The following is a 26,842-nucleotide window of genomic DNA, read 5'->3' as shown; positions in this document are numbered from 1 at the left end:
ATCAGCCCTCTTGGTCCAGCTCTCACTTCCATACATCACTACTGGGAAAACCATAGCTTTAACTATATGGACCTTTGTTGGCAAGGTGAAGTTTCTGCTTTTTAAGATGCTGTCTAGGTTTGCCATTGCTTTTCTCCCAAGAAGCAGGCATCTTTTAATTTTGTGGTTGCTGTCACCATCTGCAGTGATCATGGAGCCCAAGAAAGTAAAATCTCTCACTGCCTCCATTTCTTCCCCTTCTATTTGCCAGGAGGTGATGGGACCAGTGGCCATGATCTTTGTTTTTTTGATGTTGAGCTTCAGACCATATTTTGCCCTCATTAAAAGGTTCTTTAATTTCTCCTCACTTTCTGCCATCAAGGTTGTGTCATCTGCATATCTGAGGTTGTGACTAAACAACAACAACAACAAAGTTATGTAAGATCTCCAGGAAGCAGAAGTCCAGGTGCTGAAGGAGGCATCCCAGAGCGGTTTCAAGTGCCTCCTGTTTGCTTCTGAGTGTCGAAATCCATCCTTTGTGCAGGGTCTTGATACCATCTCCAAATGCTGCCAATCCAGAACCCTCTTTTCCCCCTTATACCAGCCCTGGGCTTGGCTATATAAGGGCTCTTGTGCCAGAGCAGCAGCGGCAGCAGATAAGGCAGCCCCGGAGACCTGTTTGCAAATGTCAAGGCGTCCCAGGTAAGAGACACAAAACTCCTAACACTTTTGCTGCAGCATTTTCCGCTTCTGCCCCAAGCAAGGCATGGCGGGGTTGGCTTGGCTTGTTCTGCTTCCAAAGAGCAGCTGGGGGGGGGGCAGTTTGCATAGGAATGGCTAAAGGGGATCAGTTTTGCCTGTGAAATCGCCTCACCCCAGATGTGCCCACTCAGCCACTTTGATCGGCAGAATTGGCACTGCTGCATAACCCCCATTCTGCATTGGTAAGAACTCAATTGTGGAGTGTCTACACTTTGGAACTCCCTGCCACATGAGGTCTTTGTGGTGCCTGCTAAAAACAGTCTTGTTTAGACAAGCCTGCCCAGGTTTTAGTATTTTAACTTTCTGTAGGTTTTAATCATAAAAATAATTTATTTTTTTAAGTACTGCTGTATTTTTTAAAATTGTTTTATATTTTTGTAAACTGCTTTGAGGTTGTTGTTTGTACAGTCAAATGGTGTACAGAGGTTTGGAAATGTATTTTCAATCCTGGAGATCGAATTGGCAAAAACAGCAATCGTCCCGAGAAATTGGAGTAATGGCGGATATGAAATAAAATCAATAGTAGTAAAAAAAGAGAGAGAGATATGGGTGATTCCAAGCAGAGGGGAGATGGGAAGGTGATTCTTGACATGGTGGTGGGTTTTTCAAAAAGGAAGGTCAATTTTCAGCGCTTAGACCTGGGAAACCTGGGTTCAAATTCTCCGCTCGGCCATGAAACTCACCAGGTGATTGGGGGTGGGCAAGTCCCTGCCGTTCTCAGCCTAACATACCTCTCAGGGCTGTTGTTGTGGGGGTTAAGTAAGGAAGGGGGGAAACCAGGGGTGACACCTCGATCCCCTGGGCGGGGGGAAGGTGGGATTCTGCAATGTGGCGTCTCTACGGAAACCAACAAAGGTTCCTTTCATCCCACATAACAAGGAAGTGCCCTTTGGAATGTCTAATATTTTGGAAAGCTCAGTTTGCGTGTGAATGAACACTCCACACCCAAAGGACTCTCTCTTTTCTTTTCTTTTCGCTGGTAAGATTTTTTTATTGAAATTGCCTCACGGTACAATAAAATTGCAACTACAAAAGATGCAAGACAAAGAAAAGAAACAAGAAAAGAAAGGGACAACAGGGATAAAAAGAGGAACGAGAAAAAGAAAGAAAGCAAAAGAAGAGAAACATGAGCCAAAACTTCAAGAGAGGAACTTCCAATTTTCCACCTGCCATTTACCGTATATAAAAGAAGGAGATAAGATAATTTAGAACCTTTGGTCAATGCGAGCATCCAGCGACTCCACTTTCTGTTAAACCATCTTTCCTCCAAGTTAAGGTGTCTCAGATTCATTTCCTTTTCTCACAGAAAGTCCGAGATGGGTCCCCTAATTGTTAATATTATTAATAAACTTTAACCACGTTCTTTCTTTTCATTTTACTTCTCTTAATTCCCACCACCATGACTACAAATGGAATAATACTAGATTTCCCCCCATCCATTTTTGTATTAAAGTCTCTCCGCTGTGATCGCTATCCATCGCCTTCTCCAGGAAACTAAGGGGCTGAAGCAGCCAGTTCCCGCATTGCAGGGGGTTGGAATGGATGACCTTTAAGGTCCCTTCCCATTCTGCAGTTCTGTGAACCTGTGAATTCACGAGTCCTTTTCCCATTTTTCTTTTCCTTCTGATATTGCATCACTCCCAGAGGCCGCTGATCATGAGAGGTCATCATGGAGATCTCCCCCTTTTGCTCATTTGGAAAAAAGGAAAATGTCCCCCCCCCCCTTTAGATACCTTCGGGTCCACTCTTTTGTGCCAGCCATCCTTCTTCTTTCTCTGTGGCTCAGCCTTGGCTCCATCCCTTTCGGCACTCAACCACTTGACTTTACTGTTAGCGAGAATGATAAAGTCACACCTGTTTGCCCCAAAGACCCATCCCACTGGGGGAATCTGAGCAGAAAGATGATAATCAGCCAGTCTAAATGAGCATCTTAAAAAGCAGAGACATCACCTTGCCAACAAAGGTCCATATAGTTCAAGCTATGGTTTTCCCAGTAGTGATGTATGGAAGTGAGAGCTGGACCATAAAGAAGGCTGATCGCTGAAGAATTGATGCTTTTGAATTCTGGTGCTGGAGGAGACTCTTGAGAGTCCCATGGACTGCAAGAAGATCAAACCTCTCCATTCTGAAGGAAATCAGCTCTCAGTGCTCACTGGAAGGACAGATCCTGAAGCTGAGGCTCCAAGACTTCATGAGAAGAGAAGATTCCATGGAAAAGACCCTGATGTTGGGAAAGATGGAGGGCACAAGGACGACAGAGGACGAGATGGTGGGACAGTGTTCTCGAAGCTACCAGCATGAGTTTGACCAAACTGCGGGAGGCAGTGGAAGACAGGAGTGCCTGGCATGCTCTGGTCCATGGGGTCACGAAGAGTCGGACATGACTAAACGACTAAACAACAAAAATGAGCACAGTAACCTTTCTGCGTCGTCTCAGAAGCCTGGCTCCGCAAGGAGACCATGCAGTCACTTGTCCATAGCTATTATGGAGGTAGGGTTGGGGTTTTTTCCTTTTAAGCCCTGCATGTTACAAGCGGCATGTTAAATTGAGCAGGAAATAGCAGCACTTATTTTTCTACCGAATAACTTCATGTTTCCCTCCCAAAGGCAGGCTTCAAAGATTTCAAAGGAGCCAATTTTGTTCCATGGCATGACTGCAAAAGAGATGCCAGCAAACCCCTTTGATTATATCCTGCACTGAAGGCTGCTGCCCGAATCCTGGCCTTCCTCTCTCTTTCAGTAGTCATGGCAATGAGTCCACACGTGTGCGCTGATCAAAGGCAGCATGCGAGAGACATTCTAACATTCAGTTAATGATGCCAGGAACTGCGATGAAGGAGGGTCATCTTCAACAATGATGAAGTTATGTGGTACAGACCAAACTCTGCTGTTCGGCAGGGCAGAAATTATCAGGCTTGCCTCACCTTGTTCTTCGGCTCGTAATTCAGAGAATAAAAGTACGGTGGTACCTCGGGTTAAGAACTTAATTCATTCTGGAGGTCTGTTCTTGACCTGAAACTGTTCTTAATCTGAAGCACCACTTTAGCTAATGGGGCCTCCTGCTGCTGCGGCACTGCCAGAGCACGATTTCTGTTCTCATCCTGAAGGAAAGTTCTTAACTTTGCTCCATCTGGTACACAGGCTGAAACCCTCCCTGCCCGCAGACTGTCTCACCAGAGTGGTACATGCTCTAGTTATCTCTTGCTTGGACTACTACAATGCGCTCTATGTGGGGCTACTTTTGAAGGTGACCCGGAAACTACAACTAATCCAGAATGCAGCAGCTAGACTGGTGACTGGGAGTGTCTGCTGAGACCACATAACACTGATCTTAAAAGACCTACATTGGCTCCCAGTACGTTTCCAGGCACAATTCAAAGTGTTGGTGCTGACCTTTAAAGCCCTAAATGGCCTCAGCCCAGTATACCTGAAGGAGCGTCTCCACCTCCATCATTCTGCCCAGACACTGAGGTCCAGCTCCGAGGGCCTTCTGGCGGTTCCCTCCCTGCGAGAAGCCAAGTTACAGGGAACCAGACAGAGGGCCTTCTCGGTAGTGGCACCCGCCCTGTGGAACGCCCTCCCACCAGATGTCAAAGAGAACAACAACTACCTGACATTCAGAAGACATCTGAAGGCAGCCCTGTTCAGGGAAGCTTTTAATGTTTAACAAACTACTGTATTTTAATACTTTGTTGAAAGCCGCCCAGTGTGGCTGGGGAAACCCAGCCAGATGGACGGGGTATAAATAATATATTATTATTATTATTATTATTATTATTATTATTATTATTATTATTAACCCAAGGTACTATTTCTGGGTTAGCAGAGTCTGTAACCTGAAACGTCTGTAATCTGAAGCGTCTGTAACCCGAGGTACCACTGTATACCATTGCAGAGAGTCTAGTAAATATGCCACCACTTTAACATCTCATCCAAAGAAGTCTTAGAATCATAGAATTATAAAGTTGAAAGGGACCCCTGAGGGCCATCTAGTCCAACGCCCTCCATTGCAAGAATCATAGGTGTCCCGGGGGGGGGGGGCTCGAACTACCAACCTTCCAGAGTAGCGTCCATACAGTAAAAAAACAACACTCTCTACTGCAGGCTTACAATAGAAAAAAGACCCACAAGAAAACCCAGAAGCCACACACCTTGAGCAGAAAATGTGGCTGTTCCTATCACATCTGGTTTGTTCCCTTCCCACCTGAGCGCCCCTCCACCTGCTCCAGCTGCCTTGCCCCTCTCTGTTTCGCAGATGCAAGGAGGATGAAGACCTTGACAGTGGTGAAGACGTGGTGCCTGGTTGCCATCTTCTGCAGGTCCTTGGTTCCGTCGCAAAGTCTTGGGCTGGGTGGTCTTCTTGGTTCAGGCTCAGCAAAGACTGAAAAAGGTGAGTTGGACCTCAAACGGGTGACACGGGGGGCAGCTGAAGAGGCAGCACCAGCCCAGCTCCCACACTTTCCATGGGTTATCTGAAAGCAAAGATGAAATTCCTTGGGACACACATTTCTAAGAAACCTCTGCCCTTAGGGTCTTCAATGCCAAAATTATAGCTCAACTGCTCTATGGTATTCCAGTTTGGCTGCCAGGGTTTACCCAGTTGGTAGAACAAGTCCAGGCAGTTTTCCTCTTCAAGATCTTTACTGTCTCACGCTGTGTACCCTATGCAGTTTTGTGTCTAGAGGGAGGTCAACACAAGGTAGAGACTGTTGCCTGGGCGAGATTTCTTCTATGCTGGTTAAACATCTGCCTTACATCAGATAAAGATGCTCTCCTCAGCGAAGTTTTGTTAGACCCCTTTCTTCCCCCAGGGCCACAACAGTTTAACAAGAAGGTACAGCAACTCAGGCTGTCAGTGGAACTTTTGCGATCGATGTCCCTACCATCTGCCAAGGCTATAATAAAAACTAGGTTCTGAGATATTGTGCACCAGGAACTAACAGCAGCAGCAGAGAAAACATGCTCCCCTCTTAACTTTCAACTTTCTTGGGCACATGAAATTAACCATAATTACCTTGAATTTCTGCTTAACCCTCAAGAAAGAAGGGCATTTTCGCTGGCCAGTTTTAATTCAAATCCATCAAATCCCCTTTGGGGAAGGTTCTCAGGCAGGGTGGAAGGAGAAAGAACTTGACCATGTGAAGATCACCTGGTGGAAACCCTCACACATATGGTTCTTAATTGTAAACTAAATGCTGATCTCTGTCAGCAATTTCTAGATCAACTCTGCACCCCCAAATGGAAACCAGAGTTGGAGGCCATACATTTTCTATTACTGGGGAATGATCAGGAGCTCGCCAAGTTAGTGGCTAAATATCTCTATTTGGTTTTTTGTCATCGAAATACACTGCAGACGCCTGATCTCCCTGGAGACATAGAGATGTGACGATAGACTGCTCTGCCTCCTTTCTTTTAGCAAAGGTATTGTGCCACTGGTACAGGGACGCGGGTGGCGCTGTGGGTTAAACCACTGAGCCTAGGACTTGCTGATCAGAAGGTCGGTGGTTCGAATCCCCGCGACAGGGTGAGCTCCCGTTGCTCCTGCCCACCTAGCAGTTTGAAAGTATGCCAGTGCAAGTAGATAAATAGGTACCACTCTGGCGGGAAGGTAAAGAAGTTCGCCAGAAGCGGCTTAGTCATGCTGGCCACATGACCTAGAAGCTGTACGCCGGCTCCCTCGGCCAGTAAAGGGAGATGAGCGCCGCAGCCCCAGACTGGACCTCATGGTCAGGGGTCCCTTTACCTTTACCTTTATGTAGTTAAACTATGGAACTCACTCCTGCAGGAGGCAGCAACAGTCACCAACCTGGATGACTTTCCAAGAGGTTTGGCAAAATCACGGAGGAGAAAAGGGCTGCCATTAATGGTTGCTAGCCACAATGGCTCTACTCTGTCTCCGAAGTTGGAGGCAGTGATGTTTCTGAATCCCAGTTTCTGGAAACCACAGTAAGAGAGAGAGCTCTTGTGCTTGGATCCTGCTTGTAGGATTCCCATTGGGGCAACTGGCCGGTCACTGCGAGAACAGGACCTTGAGCCATTGGTCTGATCCAGTAGGTTCTTCTTGTAAGCCACTTTGATTGTTGTTTAGTCATTTAGTTGTGTCCGACTCCTCATGACCCCATGGAGCAGAGCATGCCAGGCACCCCTGTCTTCCACTGCCTCCCGCAGTTTGGTCAAACTCATGCTGGTAGCTTCGAGAACACTGTCCCACCATTTCATCCTCTGTCGTCCCCTTCTCCTTGTGCCCTCCATCTTTCCCAACATCAGGGTCTTTCCCAGGGAGTCTTCTCTTCTCATGAGGTGGACAAAGTCTTGGAGCCTCAGCTTCAGGAACTGTTCTTCCACTTAAATAGCATCTGTATTGACAATATATTTGGCCCAGGAGGTCTATCTTACACAGACATTGCTGGTGAAATGAGGCTCCTGCGACCATGTCTCCTGGGATGGTTCTCACTATCCCAGAAAGAGCTGGTGATAGGGTGGGGTTTAGGACCTGGGAGACCAGGGTTCAAATCCCCATGCAGCCATGAATTGCTGGGTGGCCTGGCTCCACTCCCTGCCTCTCAGCCCAACCTACCCCACAGGGTTGTTCTGGGGATTGAAGGATAAGCAGGAGAACAATGTAGGCCACCTTGAGCTCCTTGGGAAGAGAAGGTGGGCTATAAATGTAATATATAAATAACGGGGATCTTCTTGGTGCAGGCAGTGATTCTGGCAAAGGTGGTCTCCTCGGTGGTCTTGGAGGCGGCCTGCTCGGTGCTGTCGGAGGAGGAGCAGTAGATGGAATACTTGGAGCTGTTGGTGGTGGAGGCGACAGCAAAGGCGGCGGCGGCGGCTTGCTTGGAGCTGTGGGTGGTGGTGGAGGAGAAGGTGGAGGTGGTCTCCTTGGTGCTGTTGGAGGTGGCGATGGAGGTGGCCTGCTTGGCGCTGTTGGAGGTGGTGATGGAGGTGGCCTGCTTGGTGCTGTTGGAGGTGGTGATGGAGGTGGCCTGCTTGGCGCTGTTGCTGGAGGAGATGGCCTGCTCGGTGGTGGAGCAGGCCTTCTTGGCAACACCACCGGAGGTCTACTTGGTGGTGGTGGTGAATCTGGAGGTGGCGGTCTGCTCGGTGGTGCTCTGGGCGGCGATCTCCTTGGCAAAAATGGCCTCCTGGGTGGTGATCTTCTTGGTGGAGAGAACGGCCTTCTTGGTGGAAACCTACTTGGTCTGGGAGGTCTCCTCGGCGGTGGAGGATCCAAGGAGCCGTTCCAATGGTGAGTTGGTGTGGGCAAGGGAGCAGCCATTGCAGTTGACAGACCACGTCCCCATCCAGAATGAGGGGCTGTAGGTCCATCACCATCCCTAATTCTGGACCTGGTTGCACTACAGGCCAATTCTGCTGTCATTCTCTTTCCTTCTACCACTAAGAAGGGAATTGATAAGCTGGAAGGGGTGCAGAGGAGGGTGACCAAGGTGACCAAGGGTCTGGAAACCAAGTCTTGTGAGGAATCGTTGAGAGAGTTGGGCATGTTTAGCCTGGAAAAGAGGAGACTGAGAAGAGATATGACAGCCAACTTCAAATACCTAAAGGGCTGCCACATGGAAGTGGGAACAAGCTTGTTTTCTCCTGCTCTGGAGGATAGGACATGAACCAGTAGATTCAAGTTACAAGAAGGGAGATTTCGACTAAACATTAGGAAGACCATCCTGAGGGTAACAGCCATTTGTCAGAGGGATGGATTCCCTCAGAAGATGGTGGGCTCTCCTTCATTTGAAGTTTTTAAGCAGAGATTGGATGGCCATCTGTCATGGATGCTTTAGTTGAGATTCCTGCATTGTAGGGTGTTGGAATAGATGATCATTGGGATCTCTTCCAACTCTACAATTCTATGATTCTAAGAGTATATTATTAGGCAAAATCTATCATCTTGTTGGGGTTGAACCACATCAGTGCCATTAGGAGGAGAGAGTGGGATGGATACATGACTTCGCAATGTGTGCCGACCATTCTGGGGTCTCCATGCATCTTCTCCCTTCTGTTATGTTGCTCAATTTGCAGGTTTAATGCTGTGAACCTTGAGGTTATTGGAGGGTCCTGGAAGGTCATCCGTGGAAATGAGCTACAGCTCAACCTACATGCAACCATCACTACTAATTTGCCAGGGTGAGTCATGAGAGGGAGAGCTGCTTCCTTCACATTCAACTTGTTCTGAAATTAACATGAGCAGGAAAGGGCAAAAGTCCAGTAGCAGAAGACATATTTTGCACTTCTATGCATCCTTCCCCAACCTTCTCTTTTCCTAGATGTTGCCAGACTACATCTCCCATCAGCCCCGGCATCATATATCTGTGCTGATGGGAGTTATAGTGCAAAAGACAGGGAGAGCACCAGGTCAGTTGAAGGCTAGTCCCTAACATCTCCAGTGGAAGGAATTCCAATAAGCCGGAGGGCTAGGAAGGATCTCTGCCTGAGATTTTGCAGAGATGCTTCCATACCAAGTCGAGGTGGCCAAAAAGGATGGGCCGGTTGCCTGGTTTCTTCCAAGGCAGCTCCTTCCCACCACAAAAACCTTAATGAGGATTTGTTGACTTGGTCAGTGTCTCTCCTTGTCCAAATGCCTCTGAGTTCCCCCAGGTTCTCCTTCACTGTCCTGCTCAGCTGCCCTAACCAGCTCTTGTTGTTGTTTAGTCATTTAGTCGTATCCCACTCTTCGTGATGGACTAGAGCACTCCAGGGACTGCCTCCTGCAGTTTGGTCAAACTCATGCTGGTAGCTTCGAGAACACTGTCCCACCATCTCGTCCTCTGTCGTCCCCTTCTCCTTCTGCCCTCCATCTTTCCCAACATCAGGGTCTTTTCCAGGGAGTCTTCTCTTCACATGAGGTGGCCAAAGTCTTGGAGCCTCAGCTTCAGGATCTGTCCTTCCAGTGAGCACGCAGGGCTGATTTCCTTCAGAATGGATCAATTTGATCTTCTTGCAGTCCATGGGACTCTCAAGAGTCACCTCCAGCACCATAACCAGCTCTAGGCAGCCCCAAAGCTCTGCAGTTAAACCAATGTCAACCAGAAGGGCTGAGATTTAGTGCTATGGAATAGAGGTCTTCAAACAATGAGCCAGGTGTTTTCCAAAAGCTGGTTGACAAGAGAGGCAGCTTGCCTGCCACTGCGGTTTTTCTTTTGCGATGGACAACTGCAAGAGAGCATTGAGCATGTTCTGGGTCATGTTCTGAGCACCTCTGCAAGGCCCTTCAGCCTTTGGCCATTCCTCACATGAGCTGATGACACATCCCAGAACACTCTCTGGCCCCTGCAGGTCCCTTCTCAATACTCAAAGCCCAGCACCCTTGTCTGACTTTGTCTCCCAGGGTGCTCAGTTTTCTCAGCGGAACTTCCGTGGTGATGGACATCAGCCCTCACCTGGCGTTAACCCAAGACAAACCAGGAGATCTCAAGCTGGTTCTTAAGAACTGCCAGGATATGGTCGCTGGCTTCAGCATCAAGCTGCCAAGCAGGTGGGCATTAAAGGTTTTGGGGGCTTATCTGGGTGGTTTCCTTATCATTTTGGGAAGTGTAAATAAATAAGACTAAAATTAAATTTTCTCCCAGTTTCTCCTCTATCCTTACCTGTTCTGACTTCACCTCATCACCTCTGCCTCTCTGAGAATTACTGAGGTGTCACTCAGGTGGCACCTCTCATTCCATTAGCGCAAGTATTTCTGCTTCCACAGTAGAACTCCCCACTATGTACATCCTGTGTCCTCCCCAGATCTTCTCCAACGGGTTGGATGAACCCCCAGATCAGATTTAGGGGGAGTGTGGGGACAGAGGAGCAAGGAGGAACGTTCATTTGTGGAAGCAGAAGTCCTTGTGCTAATGGAATCAGTAAACCAGATTGGCCAACCAGGTCTTATTGCTCGCACTCAAAGCTTATCCGCACTTTGCTTTCCTCCACTCTTTCAAGGCAAAGTTTTAAACTTCATGCTCCATGCCCCAGGAACTTTTATGAGGCCTGGAAACGATGCCCTATGAGGAACGGCTAAGGGAGCTGGGCATGTTTAGCCTGGAGAAGAGGAGGTTAAGGGGTGATATGATAGCCATGTTCAAATATATAAAAGGATGTCACATAGAGGAGGGAGAAAGGTTGTTTCCTGCTGCTCCAGAGAAGCGGACACGGAGCAATGGATCCAAACTACAAGAAAGAAGATTCCACCTAAACATTAGGAAGAACTTCCTGACAGTAAGAGCGGTTTGACAGTGGAATTTGCTGCCAAGGAGTGTGGTGGAGTCTCCTTCTTTGGAGGTCTTTATGCAGAGGCTTGACACCCATATGTCAGGAGTGCTCTGATGGGGTTTCCTGCTTGGCAGGGGGTTGGACTCGATGGCCCTTGTGGTCTCTTCCAACTCTAGGATTCTATGATTTTTCTTTTGCTATGAAGTTTTCGCTGCAAAAAATCTATTCTTTAAAGCTCAATTAGAACAAATTTCAATACATGGAAAACCCGAACAGACGTTCATTCCGTTTCAGCTTTTCGTGGGGAAAGCTCAGGGCAGAAACAAAACACACACAAAAAAGAAAACAAAACAATTCTCATCCATGGACCAGATCTCTACCTGGAATGAGTTGAGCAAAGTGTGGATAAGCCCCCAGAGTTCAGTGGGACTAACTTCATTCCGTTTCCATTTTGAATCCTTGCCATTTCCCCCCCCCTTCATTTCTTGTCTTGTTCAGAATTATAGCGCTTGTTCCAATATTCTAACAGTATGCAAGGGGGCAGAGAAATCCTCTCACTGTTAGGAAAAGGGGAAATTGCAGATTTATTGCTGCACCACCCTCCTAGTGGTGCAGCAATTGAACTGTTAGTACATTTGCAGAGCTAGGCAGGGTCCAGTATGGGTTCAAATTGGATGGGGGACCACGTGTTGAGATTCCTGCATTGCAGGGGGTTGGACTAGATGTCCCTCAGGGTCCCTTCCAACTCTACAATTCTACGGTTCTTATTGGCTACCAGACACCTGCATCTTTATAATGTCCACTGCACAACCTACTCCTGGATCAAGGCCAAAGTAGCCCTAAGCAACCATCATAATCGAAAGTCAAATCCCTATAAGGTCACCTTCCCTGGTGATAAGAGCAGGAGACACTTTGTGGCATTGTGGGATCCAGCCCTGAAATCTGACTGGGGTTGTTTTGTCTCTTTCTCTTGTCTCTTATGGCCTAGGACCCTCATACCTACGGGACCACCTCTCCTGGTATGTCCCACGGAGGACCTTACGGTCTTCAAACAAAAACATCTTGGAGGTCCCAGGCCACAGGGAGGTTAGGCTGGCCTCAACCAGAGCCAGGGCTTTTTCGGCTGTGGCCCCAACTTGGTGGAACGCTCTGTCACAAGAGACCAGGGCCCTACAGGACTTGACATTTTTCTGCAGGGCCTGCAAGACGGAGCTCTTCCACCAGGCCTTTGGCCAAGACACAGCCTGACCCCCTTCTTTGGCAATCATCACAGAACTCTAGCCCAATGGTTGCCATGAATTTGATTCTGAATTGATTATAAAATGAATTGATTTTAGAATGTTGTGTTGGGGAGGGTGGGATATAAATAAAATGTATTATTATTATTAATGTTATAATTTCCTCCTTAGCTTGCTTGCAAACCTGTTGAGTGGCGTCATCAATTCTGGCCTCCGTACCCTCCTGCCTTCAGTGGTGAGTAGCCCATTGTCTACATGTATTGGGGCAAAATGCTGACAAATGGAAGAATGGAAACTGGAGAGCAAGTAGTTGGGAAAGATCCATGGCTCAGTGGCAGAGCATCTGACATTATTTCCATGTTAATAATGAGGATGATGATAGGGACCCAAAGGGTCATCTAGTCCAGTGTTCTTCAAACTTGGGTCCCCAGATGTTCTTGGACTACGTCCCATCATCCCTATTGGCAAAGATGACTGGGAACCCAAGGTTGAAGAACTCTGATCTTGTGATATCTCAGAAGTTGGCATTGTTCTTCTTTGCAGATGTGCCCAGTGTTCCAACTCTGGTTCAATGTTGTCAACATGCAACTCCAAGCTCTCAACAGTAAGCTTCCTTTCTAAAACTTCCTCTTGTTTGCAAGCTTGTGGGGAGCTGCTGATGGCATAATCCTGCCCCAACCCAGCTTCCAATGGACTCTCTCGTGGTCCGCCTGCCCTCACTCCTGCCTCTCTCCCCTCCCTGTTCAGAATACGCCTCCTTTGGGCTCCTTGGGAAACTCCAGACAGCTCTCTCCAGCGTGCCAATTTCAACGGGACAGTTTTCTGAAATGGACTTGAAGGTGTGTTCTCCACATGTATTGGCTTTCTTCCACCTCCTGCTCCACCTGGGGTGCTTCCGTGTTCTAAGGACTTCTTCTGCCCAAGCTTCTCTTGGACAAAGCTCTCCTCCCCAGGGACCTCAAGCTTTTACGATTAGCCTTAAATGGAGAGAAATATGGATCACAGCTTCAACTTCCGTAGACACCCAGGGGTGCATTTCTCACAATCTTGGGGTCTTTGCCTGTCTTCCTATCTCTGCCTCCTCTTTTATAAAAGTGACCTCATGTGGGGTGTGGAGATGCACGAGATTCAGCCCAAGAACAGAATGAGTCACACAATTGGCCCAGCTAGTTATATTGTCGACACCAGTGGTTTCCAACCTTTTTGAGTCCACGGCTGCCTTGATCCATTACATTAGGTGGAGATTCCCCACTTCCGCCAAGCCCCTTTTGGTGCCACTTTTTGCATGCGTGTAAGTGGGAGCACGGATGGTGCTGTGGGTTAAACCACAGAGCCTAGGACTTGCCAATCAGAAGGTCGGCGGTTCAAATCCCCGCGACGGGGTGAGCTCCCGTTGCTCGGTCCCTGTTCCTGCAAACCTAGCAGTTCGAAAGCACGTCAAAGTGCAAGTAGATAAATAGGTACCGCTCCGGCGGGAAGGTAAATGGTGTTTCTGTGTGCTACTCTGGTTCACCAGAAGCGGCTTAGTCATGCTGGCCACATGACCTGGAAGCTGTACGCCGGCTCCCTTGGCCAATAAACCCCAGAGTCCGCCACGACTGGACCTAATGGTCATGGGTCCCTTTACCTTTAAGTGGGAGCACCTGTCTTGACAGGAACCCAAGCAATGCCACCGCTTTGCAGGGCCAAGCTGACGCCACCCCCCTTTCCTGAAATTAGTGTGCCCAAGGGGGCTGGAGAGGGCAAAACAAGATTGAGACCAGAAGCAGAAATATTTTGTTATTGTGGGGAAGGAAAAAGAGAAGCACACAGCAGAGGGAACACATGCAGACATGGTTCTTCCGTGATCCAGCAGGCTATTTTTGCATCCTTATGAAGAAAGCAGAACTTTCTTCATGGAGTGATCTCTCCCAGTCCCTGGAGAAGTGTGTCATTTTTTTATCTGATTCTCTTTCTTCCCCTCTCGTAGGACAAGCCTTTTCCGGGAGCCTTCCTCAAGTGGCTACTCGACTGTAAGTTTCCCCTCCTTCCCACCATCCCTACAGGTTGTGATTCTTAAGAATCATGATGTTTCCTTTTGTTGGGTTCTGGCGCCTGTCTGGGCCAAGGGCCAAACCAGACAGGATGGGGGCAACCCCATTTATTCATGGACATATCTGCCTTATTCACATGAGAGGTGAAAGGTCCAGGCTTATTTTTGCAGCAAAAGGTGTACACACAGGTGTGGTGTGCTGAACCCTCTGCTTGGAACCACCTTACCTGGCCGTGCCCAATACCTGCTTCAGGCACTTCCTGTTTCAGATCTGAGCTGGGAGAAAAGGGTTTGCATTAGGGAAGAGAGGAGGGTAATTCTCCACTCACCCATTAAGACTTTTGCATCTGTTTGTGGGTTAAAAAAGAAAAAAAAGGCTTTGGACGTCAACAGGGGAAGGAAACATAGCTGCTCCACATTGCAACTAGCTTGACTGCACTTATTTACCGGTAGTTATTTTATAAAAATGTGTTCACCATTTGATTATAAAACAAAACCTCCAAGCGTTTTACAAAAGAGATAAAACCACAAAATCATCAGTGGGATGAATAAACAAGAATAACTTAAGTTAAAATAGCAACGGACTGCAAACAGATTAAAACTTGCATTGGCTTTCTAAAGATCCGGGTGGTTCATCTAAACAAAAAATGTTTTTAGCATGCCCCAAAAGCGAAGGCGCTGATGACAACAGGCAGGAAGATCCAAAGTGTAGGTGCTGCCCTTAACTTTATAAAGGGAGCACCCAATGTTAAGGATGCTGTTGAGGCTGCAAGGGTGATCACCTATGGACACAACACACCCTTTGATGTCCCAGGAATCAGGCCAGCCCCAGCCATGCGAGGTCAAATGGGTGGGGGCGGAAGGCAAAGGTTGCGCTGCCCAGTTGGGAATCAATAACCAGCTTGCTTCTCTGCAGTTTCCCGTTCTTTTGGTGGACACAAGACTCGCTGACGGGCTTCTGCAAACATCCGGTGAGTAAAGATCCCCAAGACCTTCTGCTCTCCCGAAACTCTCATGGCCTCCATTCCCCGCTGTGGCTTCATGGCTGCATGGTGGTTTCACAAGGAACCATAGATGGTCACTGCCATCCATGCACCTGTGCACGGATTTTCTGTGCAACCTCAGTGAAGGACTTCCCTTTGCTGCAGGGGCTGCCAGCAACCCACTCCCAGTCTTTAAGCCCCCCATGAAAGGTGGCAGTGTGGGCTATCAGCCCCTGAAAACAGCCGGTGTGATAGAACAGGGTCCCATCAGCCTGTCCCACGATGCGATTGGCAGTTCACTCGCTGAACCTGCGACAGGAGGCCCCGCCCCTAACATGGATCTCCATTCTGCAGAAAAAGCTGTTCATTCGCTGCTGGCCAGTGGGGGTGAGAGGGTCGGACTAATAATAATAATAATTTATTATTTGTACCCCGCCCATCTGGCTGGGTTTCCCCAGCCACTCTGGGCAGCTTCCAACAAAGATTAAAAATACATCAAAATATTAAAAACTTCCCTGAACAGGGCTATCTTCAGATGTCTTCTGAATGTCAGGTAGTTGTTTATCTCTTTGACATCTGGTGGGAGGGCGTTCCACAGGGCGGGCGCCACTACCAAGAAGGCCCTCTGCCTGGATCCCTGTAACCTCACTTCTCATAGCGAGGGAACCACCAGAAAGCCCTCGGAGCTGGACCTCAGTGTCCAGGCTGAACGATGGGGGTGGAGACGCTCCTTCAGGGATACAGGACTGAGGCCGTTTAGGGCTTTAAAGGTCAGGACCAACACTTTGAATTGTGCTTGGAAACGTACTGGGAGCCAATGCAGATCTCTCAGGACTGGTGTTATGTGGTCTCGGCGGCCACTCCCAAACACCAGTCTAGCTGCTGCTTTCGGGATTAGTTGTAGTTTCTGGGTCACCTTCAAAGGTAGTCCTACGTAGAGCGCATTGCAGTAGCTCAAGCGGGAGATAACCAGAGCATGCACCACTCTGGCGAGACAGTCCGTGGGCAGGTAGGTCTCAGCCTGCGTACCAGATGGAGCTGGTAGACAGCTGCCCTGGACACAGAATTGACCTGCGCCTCCATGGACAGCTGTGAGTCCAAAATGATTCCCAGGCTGCGCACTTGGTCCTTCAGGGGCACAGTCACCCCATTCAGGACCAGGGAGTCCCCCACACCCGCCCACCTCCTGTCCCTCCAAAGCAATACTAGGGCCTGACAGAGACCAGGGTTCAAATCCCCACTCATCATGAAGTGCATTGGCTGACCTTGGAAATCAGTTGCTGCCTCTCAGCCTAACCTGCCTCACAGGGTTGTTGTGGGCATTAAATGTGGAGGGGGAGGAGAACCACACAGGCCCCCTTGGAGAGAAAAAAGGTGGGATCTAAGTGCCATAAATAAGCAATAAATAAACCCTGGTCTTCGTGGAGGAGTCTCTTGTTAGTTCCTAAAGCTGGACGCATTCCTGATGAATTAACGTTCCTCAGGTTTCAGTCCCCTCCCTGTAATTCAAACCCGCCACTTCACCTGGTGTGCCACTTCACTGAAAGGTGTGCTAATGTTCCCTCTTCTAATTACCTTTTAAAGCATGCAGATGCTCGGCCGCACCTTTGATCTTGTGTTTTCTTTAGGATGAAGCTTGCCAGCAGCTCCTTCGGCTTCTCGGCTCACGACCTGCCTCACAGACCTTTCATTGTCTTCGCAAGGTGCCTCTGGACAAAATCCAGTTTGTGAACAGCACCCTCCTTGGCAGATGGAGCTGAATTGAGGGGTGAATCCTTAACTCATCTCTCCTCATCTTCTCCATGCTGCTGATGGATGATGTTCCTCAACCAATCTAGAGTAGCTCCCAAAATGCCAGGAGACCATATTCTCCCTTGAACTTGCATATACCTTGGCCAGCTTTCCCCAACCTGGTGCTCTCAAGATATTTAGGATATTTACAACTTTCAGTCCCAGCCAGTGCAGGTGTGCTGGGAATTTTAGTCAGAAGGTCCTTAGCTCAGCACCTGCCTTGCAAGCAGCAGGTTCCAGGGTCTACCCCAGACAGCAGCTCTAGGCAGGCTTGGAAGAGACTTCTTCCTGAAATCCTGGAAAGCTACTGAGCTACTTGGCTGGTGGCCTGAGTCTGCATAAGGCAGTTTCCTACGTTCCTATGTAGTCCAAAACATACTGAGGGCACCAGGTGGAGAAAGACTTGGATAGACCAGAGCGATTTGGTCAAACACCCAGAGTGAGAGTACAGGTCCATTCCAAACCCATAAGATTTGGCTAAAGGTCCCAATTTGTCCACAAACCCTCTGTGTGGTCTTGAGCAAGTCCTTGCTCTCGGCCTCAGTTATTCAGTCTGCAGCATGGGGAGAATCAAAGCCTACAGGGCTGGTGTGAGGATGAAGGAGACCAGCTGGTGTTGCTGGCTGGCCTGTACGGTGACCAGACACAAAGCAAACGAAATGTGAACCAGTAGCTCGTGCCCTTAGATATGGGGTCACAAACATCCAGCAAGGCGTCGTTGCTTATTCTGGAGAGTTGCAGAAGACCCTGGCCTCTGAATCAGACCCAAGGGGGTCCAGTGGGTTTCTTCAATAAACATACAGTACCATGGTGATCTTTACTTGGTCAGAACAACAGTTGCTGATGGGAAACCCACAAAAATGGAGTCCGTGACCCTATCAATTACACAGCCTTGCATTAGCTCCACACATGCATCGAAATTGAGTCACGTTCTCTGAGACAAAGCATGCCTACCTTCTCAGAGCCTGATGCCCAATTCAGCAACACAAGGCCAGGTTTTCCCTGCACAAACTTCCATAATACGGTCTCAGCAAGCAGATTCTCCTAACAGCATCTTTTCACAAACTCTTTGTTCTACATCTCTTCACATGTAGGCCCTATCAAGGCATGTACTAGAATTCCCGCTGCAGGGAATTCTAGTCCATCTCTCGTGTATCTCAGTGGGCTGCCAGGGTGCCTTCCCTGGAAGGTGGACAAGTTGGCCATGATATCCTAGACCACTCTCTCTTCATATGTGGGTTTCAACTTTCTCATGGGACAGCTCCCTAGATGTGGACCAGGGAAGCTTTACGTCTGCCCCAGTTATCAGGTGGGTGTCTTACTTGCTGGGGGCAAACAGATTTGAAAGAATATCTACTGCAGCTAATTATTGTTATTAATAGAATTTCTATACTGCCCTTCATCTGAGAATCACGGGGCAGCTTACAATATAAAAACATAGGCTTGTTTTCATTTCCTTGAGGTCTATCAGCACAAACAGAACAGATAAGAGCAAGGATGTGAATAAGGTACCTTTTCAATTATAACATTAGTTCAGTTCTGCAAGGGACACAAATTACTCGCATAAAAATTGCCGGTGTGAGGAGACAACATCTCCTACTTAGACAAAAACCAGAACTTCCCTAGAGAGAAAGAAAACCGTTGCTTTAGGGGCCCGGAACAATTAATTGATTGGAAGGGTTGACAGGTAATCAATTTGTAGCCTGAATGAGGAACAGTAAAACCTAGACCTGTAGAAATGCTTGCTCAGTTGTCCGTTTGATCATGCAAGTATTCAGACGTTTTCTAATTTAAGAATTAAAAATGTGCAATCATTAAAATTCAGCAGTGCATAAAAATCTATTAATTTCGCACTGAACTCATCCATATCTAACCTTAAAAATCCAATTTAAGAAGTCCTCCAGTTAGCTGAATATTGGGTTTTTGGGATGAATACTAAGAAGACAGAATCCCATAGGCTTACCCCCTTCTGCATTGCCTTCATATCTCTCTTTCTCTCTGGGGGGCTCAAATCCTGTCCATGGGGTTCCAAGGAGCCCAGACACTGATCTGCTTAGCTTCAACGTGGTCACCCCATCATGTGCCTTTGGACTATGTGTGCTATTCAGTGTTCCTCATGCTCAGAGTAGAACAACTGAAATCAGTCGCACCCATTGATTTCCATGGACCTACATGACTGTGGCTTACACCCACACACATGCCTACTTGGAAGTTTGAACAACTTAAATGTTCAATAGACTTGGGGCTGATCCGGACTTCCTTCTGCACCGCACTTCCCAGGCACAGATCTGTGTTTTCCAGGTCTGTATCTTCCACCACCACTTTCCCCAGGAAAACTGGCTGCTTACTGCTGAAACAGAACGAACATCAGTCGGATTTTCTGTGGATTGCCATTTGTTCTGATTCAGCAGGTTTTCCAGGATGAAAACTGGAAGACAAAAAAAATATATGCTTGGATACAGACCTGGAACTGAGGGACGTGGGTGGTGCTGTGGGTTAAACCACAGAACCTAGAACTTGCTGATCAGAAGGTCGGTGGTTCGAATCCCTGCGAAGGGATGAGCTCCCGTTGCTCGGTCCCTGCTCCTGCCAACCTAGCAGTTCGAAAGCATGTCAAAGTGCAAGTAGATAAATAGGTACCGCTCTGGCGGGAAGGTAAACGGCGTTTCCATGCGCTGCTCTGGTTCGCCAGAAGCGGCTTAGTCATGCTGGCCACATGACCCGGAAGCTGTATGTCGGCTCCCTCGGCCAGTAAAGCGAGATGAGCGCTGCAACCCCAGAGTCGGCCACGACTGGACCTAATGGTCAGGGGTCCCTTTACCTTACAGACCTAGAAAGCATAGAGCTGTGTCTGGAAAGTGTGGCACAAAAGGAATCTGGATGAGTCCTTGCTCTTGGGGAAATGTGTAGAGGATTGCAGCCTTAACCAACATTAAGGAATGAACAGCGGAAGACTTGCTTTGGACAAAGAACTTCCCAGATCTGATCTTTGGCATAACTAGTTAGGGAGACGAAAGACCTCTTTCTGGTGCCCTGGAGAGCTTCTGCCTACTTTTGCCAAGGTGTTGCCCTCCAGATGTTTTGCATCACAACTCCCGTCAGCCCCTGAAAACACACCTTCATCGTCCTTTTCTTGCAAAGTTAAGTCGTTTTCCTTTTTTTATGTTCCCAAGCTTTTCGATTTGCAGTTGGATCCTGCTGCTGGTTTTATGCTGCCTTTTGTCATTTTTGCTTCTGCTGTTTTATTTTGTCCTTATATTTTTTATTATTTTCAGCTTCCATGAACTGCCTCGAGGATATGATTGATCAGGCTAGAACCTAGAGCAAAACACTTTCCTTGCTTCATGTTTAAAGTTTTAGTGCTCTTATCACTTTCAAAGCTATTTCCTTTGGTCATGTTTCTACTTACGATTCTGTGTTGCCATGAGTCACAAGAGAGCCAATTATTCGTAATAGGTCTTGATTTTCCTTTAAATTAGTTGCAGTACAACTGTAACAGGTGTAGGTTTGTTTTGTAAGGAGCTATATATAAATACTTTATGCTATTAATTTCCTACTATGTGTTCATTAGTAAGAATGTATATAAAAAAAATTCCCCCTAGATCCATCATTTTTCTGGCATTAATTAAATAGTTTGAAATGGAATTTGGAATAAATGCACAATTAATTCCTACTGTTTTGAATGTCATCATGCGATTATCCCCCTTAGTGGGTCATGCAAACCACTGTTCTGAATAATGCCTTTCGTAGGGTAGAGGGCACAAGGGGTCAGAGTCGTCAAAAAAGTTTGGGAAATACTGTCTTAGATGTATATAATAAATAAATAAGCTGGACCTGAGTTGCAATAAGCAGTTTCCTATGTTCTTAATTGTCTCCCCAATTCAAGAAGGCAGTTTCTTGCTCCTTCTACAATTTGAATGAAGTTATGCAATTGCATGTGTCCCACCAGAGGCCTCCTTTGTGAGTCTTCTCTCTCAGCAGCTTGACGCGCCACGACTGTATCCTCGTCACAGTGTAAACCGAGACGCGAGCCAAGGGGCCGATTGAGTTACCCGTTTTTGTGGCTAGACAATAACGGCTGGCGATAATCTGCAAAGGGCGTGAGAAGGACCTGGCACCTCCAAAGGGCAAAAGCATTTCCGTCTTGGGAGCCTGACCACTATCTAATGACTGCAACGCAGGGAAACGGCACTCCCAGAAGGAGGGGGTTTTGTATTTGGGGCCACCCTGTGTTTGCGTAGATTGAAGGAGAAAAGCCAAGGTCATGGTTTAGTGCCTTTAAATATTTGTTGTTCTGAGAAAACCCTCTGCAGCCTTCTATTATGGGGAAAGATGAGTATCTCTAGGGCGACTGCAGGATAAAGAAAAACCAAAAGCAAACAGATTTCATTTCAGTGGAGAAGAAAGGAAGAAAGGTTTTTTGAGTTGAAGAGAGAGGCCAGCTTCAGATGTTCATGATGGAGACCTCAGTGCTCTTGCCACTGATACATATCACTGCACAGAATCACAACATTGTTGAGCTGGAAGGGACATGGAAACATTTCGTGGGGAGGCTGCTGTGGCTCAATGATGGAGTGGTGTTTTTGAGGCTGGAATTCATAGCTGTCAACTTTTCCCTTTTCTTGCGAGGAATCCTATTCGGAATAAGGGAATTTCCCTTTTTAAAAAAGGGAAACGTTGACAGCTATGCTGGATGAAATATACTCGGAGTTGAGAGTGGATTTCATGCTCTTTATTCAGCTCATAGTGGTGAGGAGGAATGGAAGTTCCCCCAGAATGTCTGCTTTATGTACATTATTTACACAATGGGCCCCACGTGATTGGCTACTTCAGGGATTCTCCTGTAGGCCAATCAGGTTGCGGATTCACTTCCACCTGGAGCTGGATTGGGTGGGTCCTGTGGACCATTCAGACTGCTGCATTCTGGATCCTATTGTTCTAGGACCAATCAGACTGCTGTATTCTGAATCCTATTGTTCTAGGACCAATCAAACTGCTGCATTCTGGATCCTATTGTTCTAGGACCAATCAGACTGCTGCATTCTGGATCCTATTGTTCTAGGACCAATCAGACTGCTGTATTCTGAATCGTATTGTTCTAGGACCAATCATACTGCTGCATTCTGAATCCTATTGTTCTAGGCCCAATCAGACTGCTGCATTCTGAATCCTATTGTTTTAGGACATGTCAGACTGCTGCATTCTGGATCCTATTGTTCTAGGACCAATCAGACTGCTGCATTTTGGATCCTATTGTTCTAGGCCCAATCATACTGCTGCATTCTGAATCCTATTGTTCTAGGCCCAATCAGACTGCTGCATTCTGAATCCTATTGTTCTAGGACCCATCAGACTGCTGCATTCTGAATCCTATTGTTTTAGGACATGTCAGACTGCTGCATTCTGGATCCTATTGTTCTAGGACCAATCAGACTGCTGCATTCTGGATCCTATTGTTCTAGGACCCGTCAGACTGCTGCATTCTGGATCCTATTGTTCTAGGACCAATCATACTGCTGCATTCTGAATCCTATTGTTCTAGGCCCAATCAGACTGCTGCATTCTGAATCCTATTGTTCTAGGACATGTCAGACTGCTGCATTCTGGATCCTATTGTTCTAGGACCAATCAGACTGCTGCATTTTGGATCCTATTGTTCTAGGACCAATCAGACTGCTGCATTCTGGATCCTATTGTTCTAGGACCAATCAGACTGCTGCATTTTGGATCCTATTGTTCTAGGACCAATCAGACTCCTGCATTCTGGATCCTATTGTTCTAGGACCCGTCAGACTGCTGCATTCTGGACCCTATTGTTCTAGGACCAATCAGACTGCTGCATTCTGGATCCTATTGTTCTAGGACCCGTCAGACTGCTGCATTCTGGATCCTATTGTTCTAGGACCAATCATACTGCTGCATTCTGAATCATATTGTTCTAGGACCCGTCAGACTGCTGCATTCTGAATCCTATTGTTCTAGGACCAATCAGACTGCTGCATTCTGGATCCTATTGTTCTAGGACCAATCAGACTGCTGCATTTTGGATCCTATTGTTCTAGGACCAATCAGACTGCTGCATTCTGGATCCTATTGTTCTAGGACCAATCAGACTGCTGCATTCTGGATCCTATTGTTCTAGGACCCATCAGACTGCTGCATTCTGAATCCTATTGTTCTAGGCCCAATCAGACTGCTGCATTCTGAATCCTATTGTTCTAGGACCAATCAGACTGCTGCATTCTGGATCCTATTGTTCTAGGACCAATCAGACTGCTGCATTTTGGATCCTATTGTTCTAGGACCAATCAGACTGCTGCATTCTGGATCCTATTGTTCTAGGACCAATCAGACTGCTGCATTCTGAATCCTATTGTTTTAGGACATGTCAGACTGCTGCATTCTGGATCCTATTGTTCTAGGACCAATCAGACTGCTGCATTTTGGATCCTATTGTTCTAGGCCCAATCAGACTGCTGCATTCTGAATCCTATTGTTCTAGGACCAATCATACTGCTGCATTCTGAATCCTATTGTTCTAGGCCCAATCAGACTGCTGCATTCTGAATCCTATTGTTCTAGGACCAATCATACTGCTGCATTCTGAATCCTATTGTTCTAGGCCCAATCAGACTGCTGCATTCTGAATCCTATTGTTCTAGGACATGTCAGACTGCTGCATTCTGGATCCTATTGTTCAAGGACCAATCAGACTGCTGCATTTTGGATCCTATTGTTCTAGGACCAATCAGACTGCTGCATTCTGGATCCTATTGTTCTAGGACCAATCAGACTGCTGCATTCTGAATCCTATTGTTCTAGGACCAATCAGACTGCTGCATTCTGAATCCTATTGTTCTAGGACCAATCAGACTGCTGCATTCTGAATCCTATTGTTCTAGGACCAATCAGACTGCTGCATTCTGGACCCTATTGTTCTAGGACCAATCAGACTGCTGCATTCTGAATCCTATTGTTCTAGGACCAATCAGACTGGTGCATTCTGAATCCTATTGTTCTAGGACCCGTCAGACTGCTGCATTTTGGATCCTATTGTTCTAGGACCAATCAGACTGCTGCATTCTGGATCCTATTGTTCTAGGACCCGTCAGACTGCTGCATTCTGGACCCTATTGTTCTAGGACCAATCAGACTGCTGCATTCTGAATCCTATTGTTCTAGGACCAATCAGACTGCTGCATTCTGGATCCTATTGTTCTAGGACCAGTCAGACTGCTGCATTCTGGATTCTATTGTTCTAGGACCAATCAGACTGCTGCATTCTGGATCCTATTGTTCTAGGACCCGTCAGACTGCTGCATTCTGGATCCTATTGTTCTAGGACCAATCAGACTGCTGCATTCTGGATCCTATTGTTCTAGGAGCAATCAGACTGCTGCATTCTGGATCCTATTGTTCTAGGACCCGTCAGACTGCTGCATTCTGGACCCTATTGTTCTAGGACCAATCAGACTGCTGCATTCTGAATCCTATTGTTCTAGGACCCATCAGACTGCTGCATTCTGGATCCTATTGTTCTAGGACCCATCAGACTGCTGCATTTTGGATCCTATTCAACTCAGTGCATAACACTGGAAGTTCATGTTATTCTAAAGCAGCAATGCTGCAGCGAGCAAAGGCTCTAGCAGCTCAGTCTGCTGCTTGTGGCTGGAAAGCCAAACAGGAAGTATGTGACTGTTGCCATGAAAATGAAGGGGCAGTCCATTCTCCTTATTGAGCACAGGATGTGAGCTCAGGATGTGTCATATGACCTGTACAGGATGTACATGGGTGGAGTTTGGAGTTTCTCTCTGTTTGTTGAAGAGAGCAGACATCTTTTACTGTATGACTGCTAAAGACAGGAATAAAAGCATGTAGTTACATTTTTGTCTGTGTCTGATTCCCCTCCCTGGGGATATGCAGGGAGGAGGAAGGAGGAGAAGCAGTTGGTGTGTTTTTTCTCACAGCCTGAGGAAAATCGCCAGAACGGACCTCGTATGTTTTTCCTGCCAGGAGTCGCCGGAGGGAGGTCTAAGGAATTCAGCCGGTGCCTGAATAGATAGGCACATACCTCTGACCGGGCTAGAATTCCAACAGTTCAATTAGTCCCCAACTTCGGCAGTTGAATCTCAGCATTGTAGAGTTGGCGCTGAGCTTTAGGGGGGCTCCACAGGATGTCATAATGATGACAAGGTGAATTGAGCAGAATGGAAAGCGAGGGGCATCAGATTTTGGCCTCACACAGGATCCTGCTGAAATGTGAAAGACCAAAGACTGCCCCTGTCTATCTCCAGGGTCAGAGGCAGCAGTGCTTCTAAAGAACCATTGCAGAAAACTGTGGGATTGGAGAGTGCTGTCCTGCTAGCAGGAGAGTTTTCCGCGAGCATCTGGGTGGCCACTGGGGGAAGAGGATACTGGTCTAGGTAGGCTGTGGGCCTGATGCAGCAGGCACTTCTTATGTTCTTAGCATGATCCAAGCATGAAGGAGTGTCTCCACCACCATCGTCCAGTCCGAACGCTGAGGTCCAGCTCTGAGGGCCTTCTGGCGGTTCCCTTGCTGTGAGAAGCCAAGTTACAGGGAACCAGGCAGAGGGCCTTCTCGGTGGTGGCACCCGCCCTGTGGAACACCCTCCCAGCATATGTCAAAGAGAACAACAACTACCAGACTTTTAGAAGACATCTGAAGGCAGCCATGTTTAGGGAAGTTTTTAATATTTAATGCTGTATTGTTTTTAACACTCGATTGGGAGCCGCCCAGAGTGGCTGGGGAAACTCAGCCAGATGGGTGGGGTATAAATAAATTATCATTATCATCATCATCACGTTTTGGACACATGATCCAAGATCATGCCCCACAACTCTCTCTGACAGCCCAGGGGTCCTTTTGGGCCACATGCCAAGAGAGACTCTTAGAGTTTGCATCAGCCTTGGTTTAGCAAAACACCCTGGGCAGCCTTTGCCCTGTTGGCATATCAGATTCTTCCTGGTCTCTGCGATTAGTTTCAGTCAACGATTGAGGACAAAAGGCTATGCAATGGGAAGAGCGTTCAAGGGAGGTCGCGGCCAGTGTGCGCAACCATCACGCCACTTTAAAAATGTTCTTCTGCTTGCCAGATATTAACAAAAGAGGGGAAAGGGGAAAAGAAAACCACAAAGAAGGTTATTTGATACTGAGCCAATTGCGTTCTTGGAAGGAAGTGTCAGTGATGTGTTTGACAGCAGGAGATAATTTCTGCTGGGGTGCCAAAAAGGTCTTTTTAACGCTAACATTTCTATCAGGATCAGTTAATGGAACTGTCCGTTGCGGAAATAAGGGCTCCTTGGTCAATACAAGAATGGTTCTACTAGACCGCACACCAAACTTAGTCTAGCCCAACACTCTCACCCCACATGCATCAAGGGAGGCTGCAAGCAGTTGCCAGGGTCTGCAGGGGGAAAATTCACAGATTTTCTGCCCCTGAACATGGAGGTCCCTGAAGTGTATGTGGCTTCTCACAAGGCAAGACACAGCGATCACAGCCAGAACCTTTACTGAACTAAATAATAATAATAATAATAATAATAATAATAATAATAATAATTCTTATTTATATCCTGCCCTCCTCAGCCAAAGCCGGGCTCAGGGCGGCTAACAACAATAAAATAATACATTCTAAAATCATTTCATTATAAAATTAATTCAAATCAAATTAATGGCAACCATTGGGCTAAGGAGGGAGTCAGGCTGTGCCCTGGCCAAAGGCCTGGTGGAACAGCTCTGTCTTGCAGGCCCTGCGGAAAGATGTCAAGTCCTGCAGGGCCCTAGTCTCTGGTGACAGAGCGTTCCACCAGATTGGGGCCACAGCCAA

General features: G+C 47.3%; 1 protein-coding gene across 1 annotated transcript; it reads left to right on the top strand.

Moving 5' to 3' along the window:
* The first annotated feature begins 543 nt into the window (after positions 1-543).
* On the top strand, positions 544-20,832 carry LOC310847091 (uncharacterized protein). Its single transcript, XM_083744591.1, has 12 exons — positions 544-681; positions 4,997-5,131; positions 7,444-7,689; positions 7,726-7,993; positions 8,779-8,883; positions 10,085-10,231; positions 12,360-12,423; positions 12,732-12,792; positions 12,936-13,027; positions 14,158-14,200; positions 15,137-15,191; positions 16,832-20,832. Exons 2-11 carry the CDS (start codon positions 5,008-5,010, stop codon positions 15,169-15,171), a joined length of 1,185 nt encoding a protein of 394 aa, XP_083600717.1. The 5' UTR covers positions 544-681; positions 4,997-5,007; the 3' UTR covers positions 15,172-15,191; positions 16,832-20,832.
* Positions 20,833-26,842: the final 6,010 nt, after the last annotated feature.

This window comes from Podarcis gaigeae (genome assembly GCF_964106915.1).
Source record: "Podarcis gaigeae genome assembly, chromosome: 6".
Classification (NCBI taxonomy): Eukaryota; Metazoa; Chordata; class Lepidosauria; order Squamata; family Lacertidae; genus Podarcis; species Podarcis gaigeae.
Note: the sequence above shows the minus strand (reverse complement) of the source record. Positions and strands in the feature narration are given on the sequence as shown.

What these genes read in the sequence shown, in the direction of transcription:
- LOC310847091 (XM_083744591.1), top strand. Translation starts at nt 5,008, where the DNA reads ATGAAGACCTTGACAGTGGTGAAGACGTGGTGCCTGGTTGCCATCTTC. An exon ending in TCCAAGGAGCCGTTCCAATG is followed by an intron (nt 7,994 to 8,778) that starts GTGAGTTGGTGT and finishes CTCAATTTGCAG; the next exon opens with GTTTAATGCTGTGAACCTTG. An exon ending in AGCATCAAGCTGCCAAGCAG is followed by an intron (nt 10,232 to 12,359) that starts GTGGGCATTAAA and finishes TTTCCTCCTTAG; the next exon opens with CTTGCTTGCAAACCTGTTGA.